Consider the following 14,274-nt stretch of genomic DNA (forward strand, 5'->3'; position numbering starts at 1 on the left):
TCTGTGAGACTGTGAGTAAAATGAATATTCTCCAGAAGATAGGTTAATTTTTCATATTTTTTAATATTGACGGAAAACGGATTTAAGTTTTTTTGATTAATCAATTTTTAGATGAACCGCAACATGTTTTAGAATTTGAATAAGGAAAAACATTAAATAAAGTATATTTAACTAACACTATGAGTTGTTTAACAAGAGCTTTTGAAAGATTAATATTGTCAGAATTGAAAATTGTACCAAAAATTTTGGGCAATGTAAGGTATAAAGTAAAATATGTAGAAAAACCACAGATTGGACATGGAAAGGCATTCCGAAGAATAATTCATTTCCCGGAAGAATATACAGTAAAACCTTTAGATGTAACTAACTTGGGTGGTAGAGATCCTAAAAGTGGTAGGGTTGTTGTTAAAGGAATTGGTGGTGGCATAAAACATAAATACCATTGGATTGATTGGAAACGAGAAGGCCCTTCTGAGGGAGTGCCACAAATCGAAAAGGTCATTAAAATTATAAAAGATGGATGTAGGACAGCACATATTGCGTTAGTAGCACATGAAGATAAATTAAAATATATTCTTGCAACAGAAAATATGAAAGCAGGGGATATCATTCGAACATCATGCTATATTCCTCGTATACCAGGTATGTAATCACTGTAGCTACATACATATATTTTTTCATATTACGTGGTATTTCATATGACGTGTAGTTCTCGAACAGTACTGTTTGTTTGGGCCAATGAATGATATTACACTGTTACGCAAAGAAATTGAAATTAATCTATAAGATGAGGTTTTATTTGCTGGTGTGATTTTCAAGCCTAGTCACAAATTTTCTTTCTGGAATGTTACTATAACATTTGCACCTTACTTTTTCCGTCAAAAGTAGTAAATCCACTTGGTTAACTTTTCCTAGGATTGCTATATTTCAGTATTTAGTTATTATATAACCATGTTGATTGCCATTTTTATTATTTTTAGCAGAAAAAAATGTTTACATTCATGTATCGATGGTAAAAAACAAAATATTGCAAAAAATCAATAAAAACTAATCAAAGTTTTATATCAATCAAATATGCAAGTAAACAGAACTAATGTACATTATGCTAGTAAGCGGCAATATGTGTAGTAGCAGACATAGGCTAAATTTATGGTCAAACCATGTGCTGCACTATGCTCATAATAATACACAATGCTATTGACTGCTACAAAAAATATGTGTCATACACTCGACCAAGAAAATGCACGGCCAACATTTCCCACCAAGAAAACTGAGATTGTTCACCAGCATGCTAGGCCGACAGGGCAGGCATTAGGGTGCTGCTAGATACGTATCGAATAAATTAATCGATACGAAACCTCAGATCAGAGGCAGACATGTACAATGATGTGGATAGTGGAATTGCTAAAATGTGAATAATGATACTTCGGCATCATTAGTAAAAACTTCGACTATTTTAGATATGCGCCTAGCGTTGCCAGGCGTCCGGATAAAGCCGGACACAGTTAGGCTTTTTGGATGCGTGTCCGGGCAAAATAGGCAGTGTCCGGCCTGTCCGGCTTTTGTTAGGCTTTTTACATTTGACCAGAAAAATGAGAAGTATGTATCCAGAACTTTGAGAGAGTTTTTCGAAAATGACCTCAACGAATGCTATTTTTGGGCTGTTCATGCTTTCATGTCGATTTATCAAAATCGCATTAATAACACAGAGAAAGCTGATGTTTCTGTAAATGAGGTTTTGGAAAACTGTTCTGAGATAATGAATAGCAAAAATGCAAAGATTGGACAAAACTTTTACCCACTACAGGTAGTTTCTATTTTGCGTAAATTCGACGAGAACAACGAAAACTCTGAACAAGTTACTGCGTTCAAAGAAAATATTAAAAACATGTATATTATTGCAGTAGACTATTTACGATCTTGGACTGAAAACTTGTACAAAGACACAAGACATTTTAATTGGATGACATTAAAGAACGTTCCTGAATGGAGTCAAGTTTCGGAAACTATAAGTATTCTAGCACAAAATAACGTTAAAGTTGACGATAGCAAATGTTTTGACCAATTGCAAAACCTAAAAACATTTTTGAACAACAAAAAGGGACCCGATGATTTCAAGGGGCTGTTAGCGCATAAAAAATGGGTGGCCTATTTTAAATCGACGAGTAATCCAGATTGCTTCTCAGAATTCCTTACTCTTTGTCAATATTATTTTTCAATTCCGGGTCGTAATGCATGTGAAAGAGTTTTTTCTTTAATTGGTCAACAATGGTCAAAAGAATGCAACAGATTACATGTAGACACTATAGCTAAAATGTTGGTTGTAGAATTTAATTTCAAGCATTTGACATGCAAAGAGTTTTACAACTCAATTTTGAAGGAAACTGAGCTTTTAAAACAGGTGTCTGCCAATCAAAAATATTAATTATTTTTGTTTCAATTACTTTTAAAGTATATTTAGTTATAATTAACTAAACTTCACTAATGTGAAGAAGTTTTATTTTGTTTAATTTTGTTTTGCATTACAAATTGCAATAGTAGTAAGTAATGATAATAAATGATTAATAATAAAGAAGACTGATTCATTCAATTTTATTGTTATTTCATTAGAATTTAAGAATATTTTATGGTAAATGATATGATATGGTTTTACATAAAAAAAATTTTTTATCACTAAGCCAAAAAATCCTTTATAGTTAAGGGTGTCCGACCTTTTCACCCAAATGTCCGGCTAAATTGACTGGTCTGTCCGGCTATTTGATTTTAAGATCTGGCAACCCTATATGCGCCTGTGACCTCGGTAAATGTTGAAGGGTCATTTTCATTTTTGAATTGACCTACCTAACCCACAAATGATTAACCACGGAACAGTTAAGGCAACTGTTAATTATTTTCTACAATCGCACCATAACAGCTTGCAGTGCATACTTTATTTTACAATCACAAAGGCGTGTTTCTTCGTAAGTGTATCACCCTGTGTATTTTCAGTGTAATTTCTTATTAAAATAAATCAATGCAGGTGAAAAATAAAAGAAAGGAATTTAATTCCCAGTTGACGGGTATTATATTTATATTTTAATATCCTGAAAATAACGCAGAAAATTTCATGGCACGCCCCTACCGCGGTAAATTGTTACATTAGTTCCAATAACAGAACTTTATTGGCTTATTCTTTTCTTGGAATTCTATCGGCAAATATTTTACAGACTGTATATATTTTATGGTAAGTTCCATGTGAAGTGTTTGGTGTAGGAAAATAGACACTGCCATTTTTGTTTCATACTATTATCCAAATAATTACATATATATGCTTATGATGTAAAGAAAGTAGTTATAAGAAGGCAATGGTTGTGCCACTTTTTCTTTGAATAAAATTGCATAAACTCAGCCTACATTCTAATAGTATCTAAACACTAGAATATAGCAAAATCAAAATAAAATTAAAGGAATTGATTTGTTACTTCTTATCAAATGTGCAGTGCTACACAATGTTTTAGTACAATAAAGATCATAACAATTAATTTCAAAAACACGGTTTTTTTATTCTTCACCAACATTTTTGTGTTATTTGACACTCTCTTCATGGCTAAAAAATTCATAAACATTTCTCTAAAATTATTTAAACTATACAATTACACTTATTAAAATACATATATTCGGCAAATAATTTTTTTTATAAGTATAAAAATATTATTGACTTGACTATTGATGATTCTATCACAGGACCATAAAAAGTACAACAAACAGAAACAATTAAAACTGTAATTTATCAAAATTTTGTGTATTTTTTGTGAATGTTTCAATTGTAAACATGAAACGGTAAAAATATTAAAAATGTTTTCTTCAAAGGTTTGTCCAAGAACATAAGATCACTGGCGCAATTTATTGAATATACTATCAGCATTTGTTTGATTCAGCACAAATTAAAATATCCATTGATATAAATTTAATTTGCTTTATCCTGGCAAACATTTTTATTATTTTTGCTAATTTATCTAATTATCATTTTTACAAAAGACCCATTAAAAAGTAAGTTGTAATTATAATTGTTGTATGTTCCTTGTTTTTTTATATTGTTAAAAATTTAGTTATTGAATATATTTTGAAGTTATATGATCTTTATCCTACCAAAACTCCGTCGCATTATAACTATAATCAAGCTCATAATTTAAAAAAAAATTAATATTAAAAATTTTCAGTGCGTCCCAATGAAGGAGATGCCTATCCTTTGGGTGCATTGCCCATAGGTACACAAGTTCACTGTGTGGAAAAATATCCCGGACTCGGTGGTTTTTTGGTTCATTCAGCCGGAACCTGTGCCACTATCTTGCGAAAAGCTCCAAATGATCATATAGTAATTATGATGCCTAGTAAACGAGAATTTAGTTTACCAGCAATTTGTATGTGTACAGTTGGTAGATTAAGTAATGTAGAACACAGTAGCACTCCTATTGGATCAGCTCAAAGAAATAGGGAACTTGGGAACCGTCCACGATCTGGTTTATGGCAAAGAAAGAAAGGTATCCACGGAAGAAAACTTAGAAGACCTCCACCTGTAAAAACAATAGTAGCAAAGCAGTTAGATGATACAGAAACAATTACTTTGTCGTGTGATAGACCTTTTGTTAAAACTCTTTTTAACCAATTTCATACTAATTAAATTCTTAATGTATGTCTTATATAGGTTTTAAATAAAACTATATACAAAAGATACTCAACTATTTTATAAAGAAAAGAAATTATAAAATTCTGTATTGCAAAAATTTCAGGCAGTATATTTATGAAAAACGTTGCACCATCAGATTCCACATGTCATAAAACCCCTGTGTACCAAATTTAGTGATTTTCGTACAACAGGGTTCTGAGATATAAAAAAAAGATTATTCTTAGGGGCGGATTTCAGGGGGCTGTAACTCCGAAAGAAGGGGCCACTTGGCAAAAATAAAAAATACGGGTCCCCTAAATTTGTCCTAAGAATCTGTGACCAAATTTTGTTGCATGAATTTCGGGACACCCTGTATAGCAAGAAATTAATGAAAAAAATTTTGTTTTAAATATGTACCTATATTAGAAATGCTTTTAATGTTTTCTTAATTCACTGTCCCAATTACTTTAGCTAAATCTAAACTGATAATAATTTCCTTAGATAAAACGTTCTATTTTCGTCAAAATATTGATAAAAAATGTACCTATATTACAAGTGAGACCACACCAGTTTTACTGTCATTACTCGAAATTTTTTCTGCTATCGAAGAACAAATGCGAAAGCTAATAATAGAATATGTTAAAAAAATAATAAATGTTATCAATAACAAAAGAATACACTTTTTTCACTTAAAATAGTATGAAAATCTTAAACATTCTTATAAGAATAAAAACAAAGCTCCATAATTTTTTTGAGAACCGAGAGTATCGAGAGCGCTATGTCCACAGAGTGTTAATAGTATAGTTCTTCTGAAGTTAGTTGAACATGTATAAAAACGCCTAGCAATAAAACTTAATTAGTTTCATAGGCGTCCCTAAAAAAGTTTTCTGCTAAAGGTAAAAAATTATAATAATTTGTATACAATGTGTAGAAAACTTCTATTATATGTTCATTTGACCAACAACATATTTTAATTATTTATGTCCTCAAACCGTCTTATCACAGCTTAGAGAATAAATTATTATATTAATGGTAAATTTCGTTTTGTTCCGTTTCAAAAGGTCTCTAAAATGCCATGTTGTAATAATATTAGTAAACAAAATATCCCTCTTATAATAGAAGGTGCCTATAATAAATTAAAATTACCTGAATCACACCAAAATTCGCATTGCTGCACTGCACTGCTAGGCCATTTGTCGAGAACTGAATTTATGGCCAGGTGGCCCAGTGCAGCTGTGTTTGTGCTGCGTTTGCCCGCGCGCTTATACTTCAACTGGCCGACCAGATCTGTATATGGGTATGGTTAAATAAATACGCAAACAAGTTTTTCAAATATTTCAATGCCAAGTTGCTGCGTCAGCGATATAACCTGGTACATACTGCCAACCTCTTGGTTTTTCAATTGAGTGCAGAAAGACTATAATAGCTTCAAATGACATAGCTTTTGTTAAAAAATTTATAAAATTTAATTTAAAAAAATCTATTTTCAGTTCTTTAAGAACTAATAATTTTATAAGATAAGCCCGAAGAAAAAATACATAAACCTATTCGTGATGTTATTTTACAAGACCTACTCTTAGTTGCAATTTTTGCAATCAGAATTCATTAATCACTATTTGTATGTAAGGGCAATTTTTCGCGATTTAAATAAAAATGGAGAGCAATGCAGGAATTCTGAATTCGGATTCAGCATGTTATAATTTCATAATGATACATATAGATCTAGTCTTTGGAACAGACTACTTTTTTGTGTGCCTGTGTTTTTAATAACAATGTAGTAGTAGTAGTAGTAGTAAAAGGGGCGGCCTCAGCCTGGCAATTTAGGCCACAAGTGGGCCCTTTTTGCCTACCCCGCCGTCCCATCACCTAACCACTCTCTGCTCTCTCTCCTCGAACCTACCCGACGCCTTGATGAACGCCAGGATTTTGGTCCATGGAAGGTCTCTCACCTCAACCCCTTGCAGCTCTTCAGCACCAAAGACTTTATGTCTTATTCTCCCAAAGGCTGCACACTGTCCCAGAAGGTGGACAGGGGTGTCCTCCTCTTCGCCACATTTCGGGCATAGAGGGTCCTCCTCAATTCCTATTAAGCTTAAATGCCTCCTAAGTCTGCAGTGGCTTGTCAGAACCCCCACCATTTGGTTTAGGGCTTTTCGACGGAGGCTCAGCAGCCATCTCGTCTTGGATTTGCTAGGTCCATGTATAAAACTATGGACCTGCCTACATCCTCTATTTCTCCTCCAGTTATGACCTAAAGTTTGATAGGCCCATTTATTTAGGGCCCCGTTAATGCTGCCTCGTGTGATACCTAAGATTGGTTCAGGTCCCTGTCCAGGTCCCCTGGACCCGAGACGAGCTAATTGATCCGCCCTCTCGTTACCAGGGATACCCATATGGCCTGGGACCCAAACCAACTCTACTTCTTTTCGTCTGGCCAATGATTGTAGAGCGTCTCCACATTCTTGGACAAGGACAGACCTAGTCCTCGGGGAGCTAACCGCTCTGAGCGCGGCCTGACTGTCGGAGCAGATAACAATCTTCTCCTTTGCACAATTCCTTACCTCCTCCTTGCTTGCTACCATCGAAATAGCAAAAACCTCGGCCTGGAAGACTGTAGCATACATACCCAGTGAAAAGCTTTCCTGGATGCCTACTAGGGATCTCGGGAAGAACATATCACCATCCTGCTTCCACTGCTCTCTAAAGGGGAAAGTGGTGACATACTTCCTTCCTAACCTAAGCCGGTCCTCTGCTTCCGTAACCCTCATGGCGGATATTGGGATGTCCCTTTCCGCCCTGAGGGCCACGGCAGCATGGCCCTCAGTGCGTCCTTTTGATCTCCAACCGCCGGCGCGGCGTCCCTTATCCTAAGGTATGCTGCCATCGCCTCCCCCATACTCCATGTAGGAAGGGTCGGCAGCCCCAGAAGGACCTCTAACGCGGCCGTTGGGGTCGACCTCATTGCCCCTGTAATACCTAAGCCGGCACATCTCAAAATACAACCGAATAAAATACCAAACAATTTTTTTCCACGAAAAGATATTACGGAATTTGTGTGGAGACAAAAAAGTTAATTTTCTACAGAATTATACAAAAAAATCTTTGTTTCTTTAAAATTTTCAAGTGCTTAAAATTTCTGATAATAAATGTACAAGGAGTGAGAAGAAAAAGGTCATCAGGGAACTAAGTATACATATACAGGGTGGTCCGAATTTTATGCAGGGAACTTCGAGGGTAGATAGATCTCATTGCCTTATAAACATAGGTCTAGAACGGCCTCGTTTTAGNAGAACATATCACCATCCTGCTTCCACTGCTCTCTAAAGGGGAAAGTTGTGACATACTTCCTTCCTAACCTAAGCCGGTCCTATGCTTCCGTAACCCTCATGGCGGATATTGGGATGTCCCTTTCCGCCCTGAGGGCCACGGCAGCATGGCCCTCAGTGCGTCCTTTTGATCTCCAACCGCCGGCGCGGCGTCCCTTATCCTAAGGTATGCTGCCATCGCCTCCCCCATACTCCATGTAGGAAGGGTCGGCAGCCCCAGAAGCACCTCTAACGCGGCCGTTGGGGTCGTCCTCATTGCCCCTGTAATACCTAAGCCGGCACATCTCAAAATACAACCGAATAAAATACCAAACAATTTTTTTCCACGAAAAGATATTACGGAATTTGTGTGGAGACAAAAAAGTTAATTTTCTACAGAATTATACAAAAAAATCTTTGTTTCTTTAAAATTTTCAAGTACTTAAAATTTCTGATAATAAATGTACAAGGAGTGAGAAGAAAAAGGTCATCAGGGAACTAAGTATACATATACAGGGTGGTCCGAATTTTATGCAGGGAACTTCGAGGGTAGATAGATCTCATTGCCTTATAAACATAGGTCTAGAACGGCCTCGTTTTAGAGATACAGGGTGTTGAAGTTGTTAAAAAAATTATTTTTTGCTTATATCTCCGGAATCTATTAACCGATTTCAATAAAATTTAGTACAGATAATGTATGATAGTAGGCCTTGTATTTCCTAAAATATGAGCTCTAAAGGTTCAACCAGTGGTTTACAACTGAACAGGGTCACCCCCTTTTTTATAAGAAAACCTACGCCACTGTATTTTTTACACGATATTATAACGGATTTATATTCTATTGCACAAAATACGTAAAAAAGGTAACTCGAATTTTTTCCCTAAAGTTCACCGTTCTCAAGTTATTTAGACCAACACAATCCCCTTGTAGCAGACACTTCTAACCATAATATTATAAGAATATTTATGTTTATGCTTAAAAGTAAGTGCAATTTGTAAGCATATCAACAAAATTCTTTACACTCGTCGCTTTCATCTTTTTGAATTAAAACGATATTTGGAAAATCGCGACGGAGTAATGAAAGGTACAGAAATGAAATTTTAAGAGTATTTATAACGACGATCTTTGGCTAATTACACGAAGAACGAAGAACGTCTCGGCAACTTGGGGTGAGTAAATCGAAAATTTGTAGTAGAATCTGTAGAATATAAATCCGTTACAATAACTTTTAAAAAAATACAATGGCGTACTTTTTTTTTTATAAAAAGGGGGTGACCCCTGTCCAGTTGTACACTAATGGTTGAACCTTTAGGGCTCATATTTTAGGGAATACAAGATCTACTATTATACATTATCTGTACCAAATTTTATTGAGATCGGTTAATAGATTCCGGAGATACAAATAAAAAATATATTTTTTTTACAACTTCAACACCCTGTATCTCTAAAACGAGGCCGTTCCAGACCTATGTTTATAAGACAAACTCCTATTATTTTAAAGAGATCTATTTGTCCTAGAAGTTTCCTGCATAAAATTCGGATCACCTGTATACTACAGCCATGCTAAAATAATTTTTGATTAAAGTAGGTTTTGAAATATGTTGTGGAAAATTGGTTTCAATATTCACTTTCAAAGGGCTGTAATTTCTTAGAGGACGTTAGAATAAAAAATATATATACATGAAAAATTTCCTACAAAATCCACTGAAGAATCCACTTTACTTAACAATTTTTCGAAACACTGTATATATAAATATATGAGCAAATGCTACTGCGCAACTGAAACATGCAGACAAGATGAATTTTGTCAAACTGTAACATGTCTGGCTTTTTAGTTTGTCTACTTGATATTTCAGAAGCCAAGATGGTAGAACATCTAGGTACTCCAGAAGATTTATTGTTCTTCAGTTCTCTTATACTTCTTCTATTATAATTTGTCTTTCTTTTTTTAATTCCCTATAACTTTAAGTTGTGTGTGTATTTCTATGTCATCTACTTCTACCTGGTTTCTTAAGTTTTACCTCTCATTACAGTCAATATCTGATGTTGTTCGCTGATAATCTTACTTTCTCTGTTTTTAATAATAGATAATCTAGGCTTGAATTCCTTTCTATCTCAATGAACATCTTTATAGAACATATTTCTAAAATCTCTTTTACTAAGCTTTAAAAACAAGAAGATACGTGATTTTATTCGAAATTTTATGTATATTACCGCTGGCGCATTCGCCAAATTATACAAATATTTAGGTAATTCTCGAGGAAATTTTATTTCGTTATGTAGGTTTTTAGGTGCTTTTCTCGCCTAGGCAAATGCTCATTTTGTTTAATAAATCACGAGTCATTAGGTGATTGGTCAGACCTGATTTTTTGCTTCCATCCCGTTAAAAATAAAAATAAATTCTAAAACGTCGAGTGTCCATTATCCTCATCTATAAAAGTGCTAACGTCGTTCTCCGCGCATTAAACAATGCCTTTTTCCTCAATTCTCCATGTCTAATCTGATTACGTCGGTATAAAGTTTTCATCCAATGTTTCATGCAGTTTTTCGTTGCCTATATGAACATATTTTGATGCAAGAGTAATAAAAATTGTTGGAACAATTTTTCATTTAAACAATAATTTAATTGAGGCATGTCAATAGATTTTCGACTCAGTTATTTCAATGCTAAAAATAACGCTAATAGATGTTTAGGATTAAATGTATGAAACATTTACACCTAGTAACATAAAATTAACTTCATTTAACTTTTCAAAATAACTAAGTATTTAGAGGGGCATGTTTCACTGGAGCAATTAAGAAATTGTATCGACTAGTGATGTAACGAATGCCAGTTTTTAAGCATTCGCGAATGCGAACATCTGTTGTTGACATTCGCGAATGCGAATGCGAATACGAATATTCAGTTTTTAAATCTAGCGCCGTTTATCTATGATTCAAAATATGCCGAGCGCGACGCACATATTTCCGGTGACAGCGGCCCTATAGGCTAAAGAAATTAGCGTTGTTAAGTTGGTAGAACGGTATTTTTGTATGATTGGAATTTTGTTTTGTTTTCGCTACCGGCTCAGATGAGTTTGTGAATTGTGAGGTTAGACTGTTGTTAGTTATTTCTTAACTTTTTTGTTTAATTTACTTAATATTGTTTTCACATTCTGTATTTTTCTTTCACGTTCATATTCGCAAAATATTCAGATATTTGCGAATGCGAATGCGAATATCATAAATCAAACGAATATTCGCGAATGCGAATGCGAATGCGGATATTCGTTACATCACTAGTATCGACCTACTAGGATTAAATATGAATATTAGTATAAATCAAATACAAACAGGAATTTTATTTTAAAATCCAAGGAAATTCCAGTACAGTAATATGATATGAAAATATAAAAATGCTTCTTGCGGTTTCTGTGAAATGCTGAATCTATTTTTTAAGAACGAGAGGTGGAATATGACATTCAAGTTATCGAAGGATTGCTTTAAACGCATGGACACATAATACATTGATACTACCAAGTTTTAGAAATAGTAAAACTAAAAAGACCTGTCAGGCTACTGGCCACAACCGTTCCGATCCTTGATTTTTACGGACGAGTTGATTTAAAATTCTAGGTAGTTTGAAGCCTTCCTTTCCTCAGTTTTAATTATATTAATTGCATTTTTTAATTTAATTTTAATTTAAATTTTAAACTTTTTTGTGAAATAAGTAGCGTAAGTTATTTTAAATTTAATCAAAATTTCCTCTTCTAGATATCTTAACGACAAGAAAATAATAGAATAATAATGGAACATAATAGGTGTGCATTGAAACAATAAAGCAAATATCTCGAAAGCGAACAGATATGTCGAGCAGTTATCACTTACAATTAGTTTCACGATAGTTACGCAGAATAATAAAATATTCCCTGATTTATACACTATAACTAGCGCCTTCTATCAGCTATGTTAAAACTAATAGAAAATTATTATTTTACATGAAAAAATGCAAAGCTGAGAATTTTTAAGTCGACAACAAAAATATTCAAAATTATTGAGAAGTTTCCACCTTGTATTTCTTAAACCGTCTGTATATATTAAGGTATGTTTGGTCCAATAATCATAGTTTTGTCTTTGGTATTTTTATTCTCGTTCTTAACGAATCACCCTGTATAAGCATTTGTATATGCAAATTAGGGCACACTGTAACAAAAAGTATGGTAAATTTCCTCGAACTTTTCATGGTAACCTGTTGCCATGAAATGTTCAAGAAAAATTCATGTAACATTTATGTAATTTTAAATAAAACCTTAATACCTATATTGATTATACATGGATTTTATTTGAATACTCCATGACAACAGGTTAATATGGAAAGTTCGAGAGATTTTAACATACTTTTTATTACAGTGCATAAAAGGACACGACCAAATTAAACTAAGTAAATTAACTTTTTTCCAAAATTTCCCGGTTAACCACTTTTTTTCGGCGAATTTGGCCTACTTTTATATATCAATAATTCTATAAAGCTTAATACAATTTACTTTTGCCCGCAAACATACAAAAACATGTATAAAACGTGTAAAACTTTTTCAAATTATGTTTGCGAGCCTTTGTGTAAAACATTTCTAACATCTGTGCTTTTTGTATTACACAGTGCGAAAATTCTATTGCCCACAAATTGGTGTGGACATTATTGTTCACAAATACGGGCAATTTCAGAGTACCTAGTATGGGTATAAATGGACATACCTTTTATGGGTTGCCAACATTGTCATTTTGATTACAAGACTTCGGGTTTCACGATCATTCTTCGAGTATCGAGTTTAAAAAAAATATTCGGGTTTATTGATAAGCATGTTATACTCATAGACAAAAAATTGTTTTATTTCAAAGCGATAACATCATATATTTGTTTATTACTTAAAAGTTGAGAAAATAAAAATATTTTATAACAGGTGTATGGAGTGATGAAAAGTACAAAGGACCCCGCACATTTTATATGGAAAACGGTCTTCCGGTGAAATTTGCTAAAAATTTGGGAAATTGTTGGTTTTGTACCCCTGATCAAAAGTGTCAATGGGGTCGATGGCTCAAAATGCCCATCTTTAGGCTCTACGGCAATTTTTAGTGGCCAAAAACGGCAAAAATTCATTCAGCGTGTCTTCTCTTTCGCTTTATTTACATTCTTTCTCTAGAAATCCGCTTCAGTTATGAACTGCGAACTCTTGGAAAATCTTTGGCAACTCTTGGGAACTCTTTGAAAAAATGCATGAGAGTTCCGAGTTCATTGAAGGTTATTAAAACCACAAAATAATATTGAGACGGTGTGTATTAAATCTTGTATAATTGTGCATTCAAAAACCCTCTCACACAAATACATATACACACATATAATTAGACATGGACATATTCCTACATAAAATACTCACACGCATACAATTTAATGAAAACTTAAGGGACTGTACAAGCATTAAACATAATATTTAAAAAAAATGAATTTTTGCCGTTTTTGGCCACTAAAAATTGCCGTAGAGCCTAAAGATGGGCATTTTGAGCTTCGACCCCATTGACACTTTTGATCAGGGGTACAAAACGAACAATTTCCCAAATTTTTAGCAAACTTCACCGGAAGACCGTTTTCCATATAAAATGTGCGGGGTCCTTTGTAAAACTCTAAAATTGACAAATGTTGGTGTTAATACAGAATGATCTTTAAATCTTACATCTGATAGCAAATTAAAACTTTCTTCCGTTCATGCAATAAATACATAGTTTTTTACAAATGGGTAGGTAACTTGACGAAAAGTTTTTTATAAAAAAATGCTGCTTTTTGAAAAAATGTTATTAAATTAAGTCTAAGTTTAGATTCGTAACGTCCTTCTATTTTTTTTGTCTACTTGGTTGACCTCAAAATAAAAAAAATAATATTGGCAACATATAGAAAACATTATTATTAACACCAATATTTAAAAAAAATTAATACCTAGTTTCAATACGATGACAAATCGAATTTGAAACATTTTTTAATTGTAAGTAACATTTTACTATTACATTACTCGACTTAAGTTTAATTACATTAATACGTAGATATTATATTTTAAAAAGCAGAACTTTTTACAAAGAATGCTTTTCTTTCTAAGTCGATAATGAAAAGGTTTTTCATTTTTATCTCTATACTAAGACTAGTATACTATATTAGATCTATGACTAAGACAATATTGATAAATTGTCACTTATATCATTTGATGGCTGGAGCAAGTACTTTGAGTAAGTAAAATGCCACCAAAATTGAGCACGCAAGATAAGATTGAAATAATTTTAATTGTTGGCGATAATTAAGT

The 14,274-nt window shown here is 33.5% G+C and overlaps 1 protein-coding gene across 2 annotated transcripts; it reads left to right on the top strand.

Annotated features, from left to right (window-relative positions):
- On the top strand, positions 1-4,710 carry LOC108913235 (39S ribosomal protein L2, mitochondrial). 2 transcript variants are annotated; one of them, XM_018718759.1, is made up of 3 exons: positions 1-42; positions 112-642; positions 4,200-4,710. In XM_018718759.1, the coding sequence occupies exons 2-3, from the start codon at positions 180-182 to the stop codon at positions 4,658-4,660; spliced, it is 924 nt and encodes a 307-aa protein (XP_018574275.1). In that variant the 5' UTR covers positions 1-42; positions 112-179; the 3' UTR covers positions 4,661-4,710. The 2 variants fall into 2 exon arrangements, with proteins under 2 accessions (XP_018574275.1, XP_018574282.1); XM_018718766.1 differs by having other exon boundaries at positions 1-38.
- The last annotated feature ends 9,564 nt before the right edge of the window (positions 4,711-14,274 follow it).

This window comes from Anoplophora glabripennis, unplaced genomic scaffold, assembly GCF_000390285.2.
Source record: "Anoplophora glabripennis isolate ALB-LARVAE unplaced genomic scaffold, Agla_2.0 scaffold37, whole genome shotgun sequence".
Classification (NCBI taxonomy): Eukaryota; Metazoa; Arthropoda; class Insecta; order Coleoptera; family Cerambycidae; genus Anoplophora; species Anoplophora glabripennis.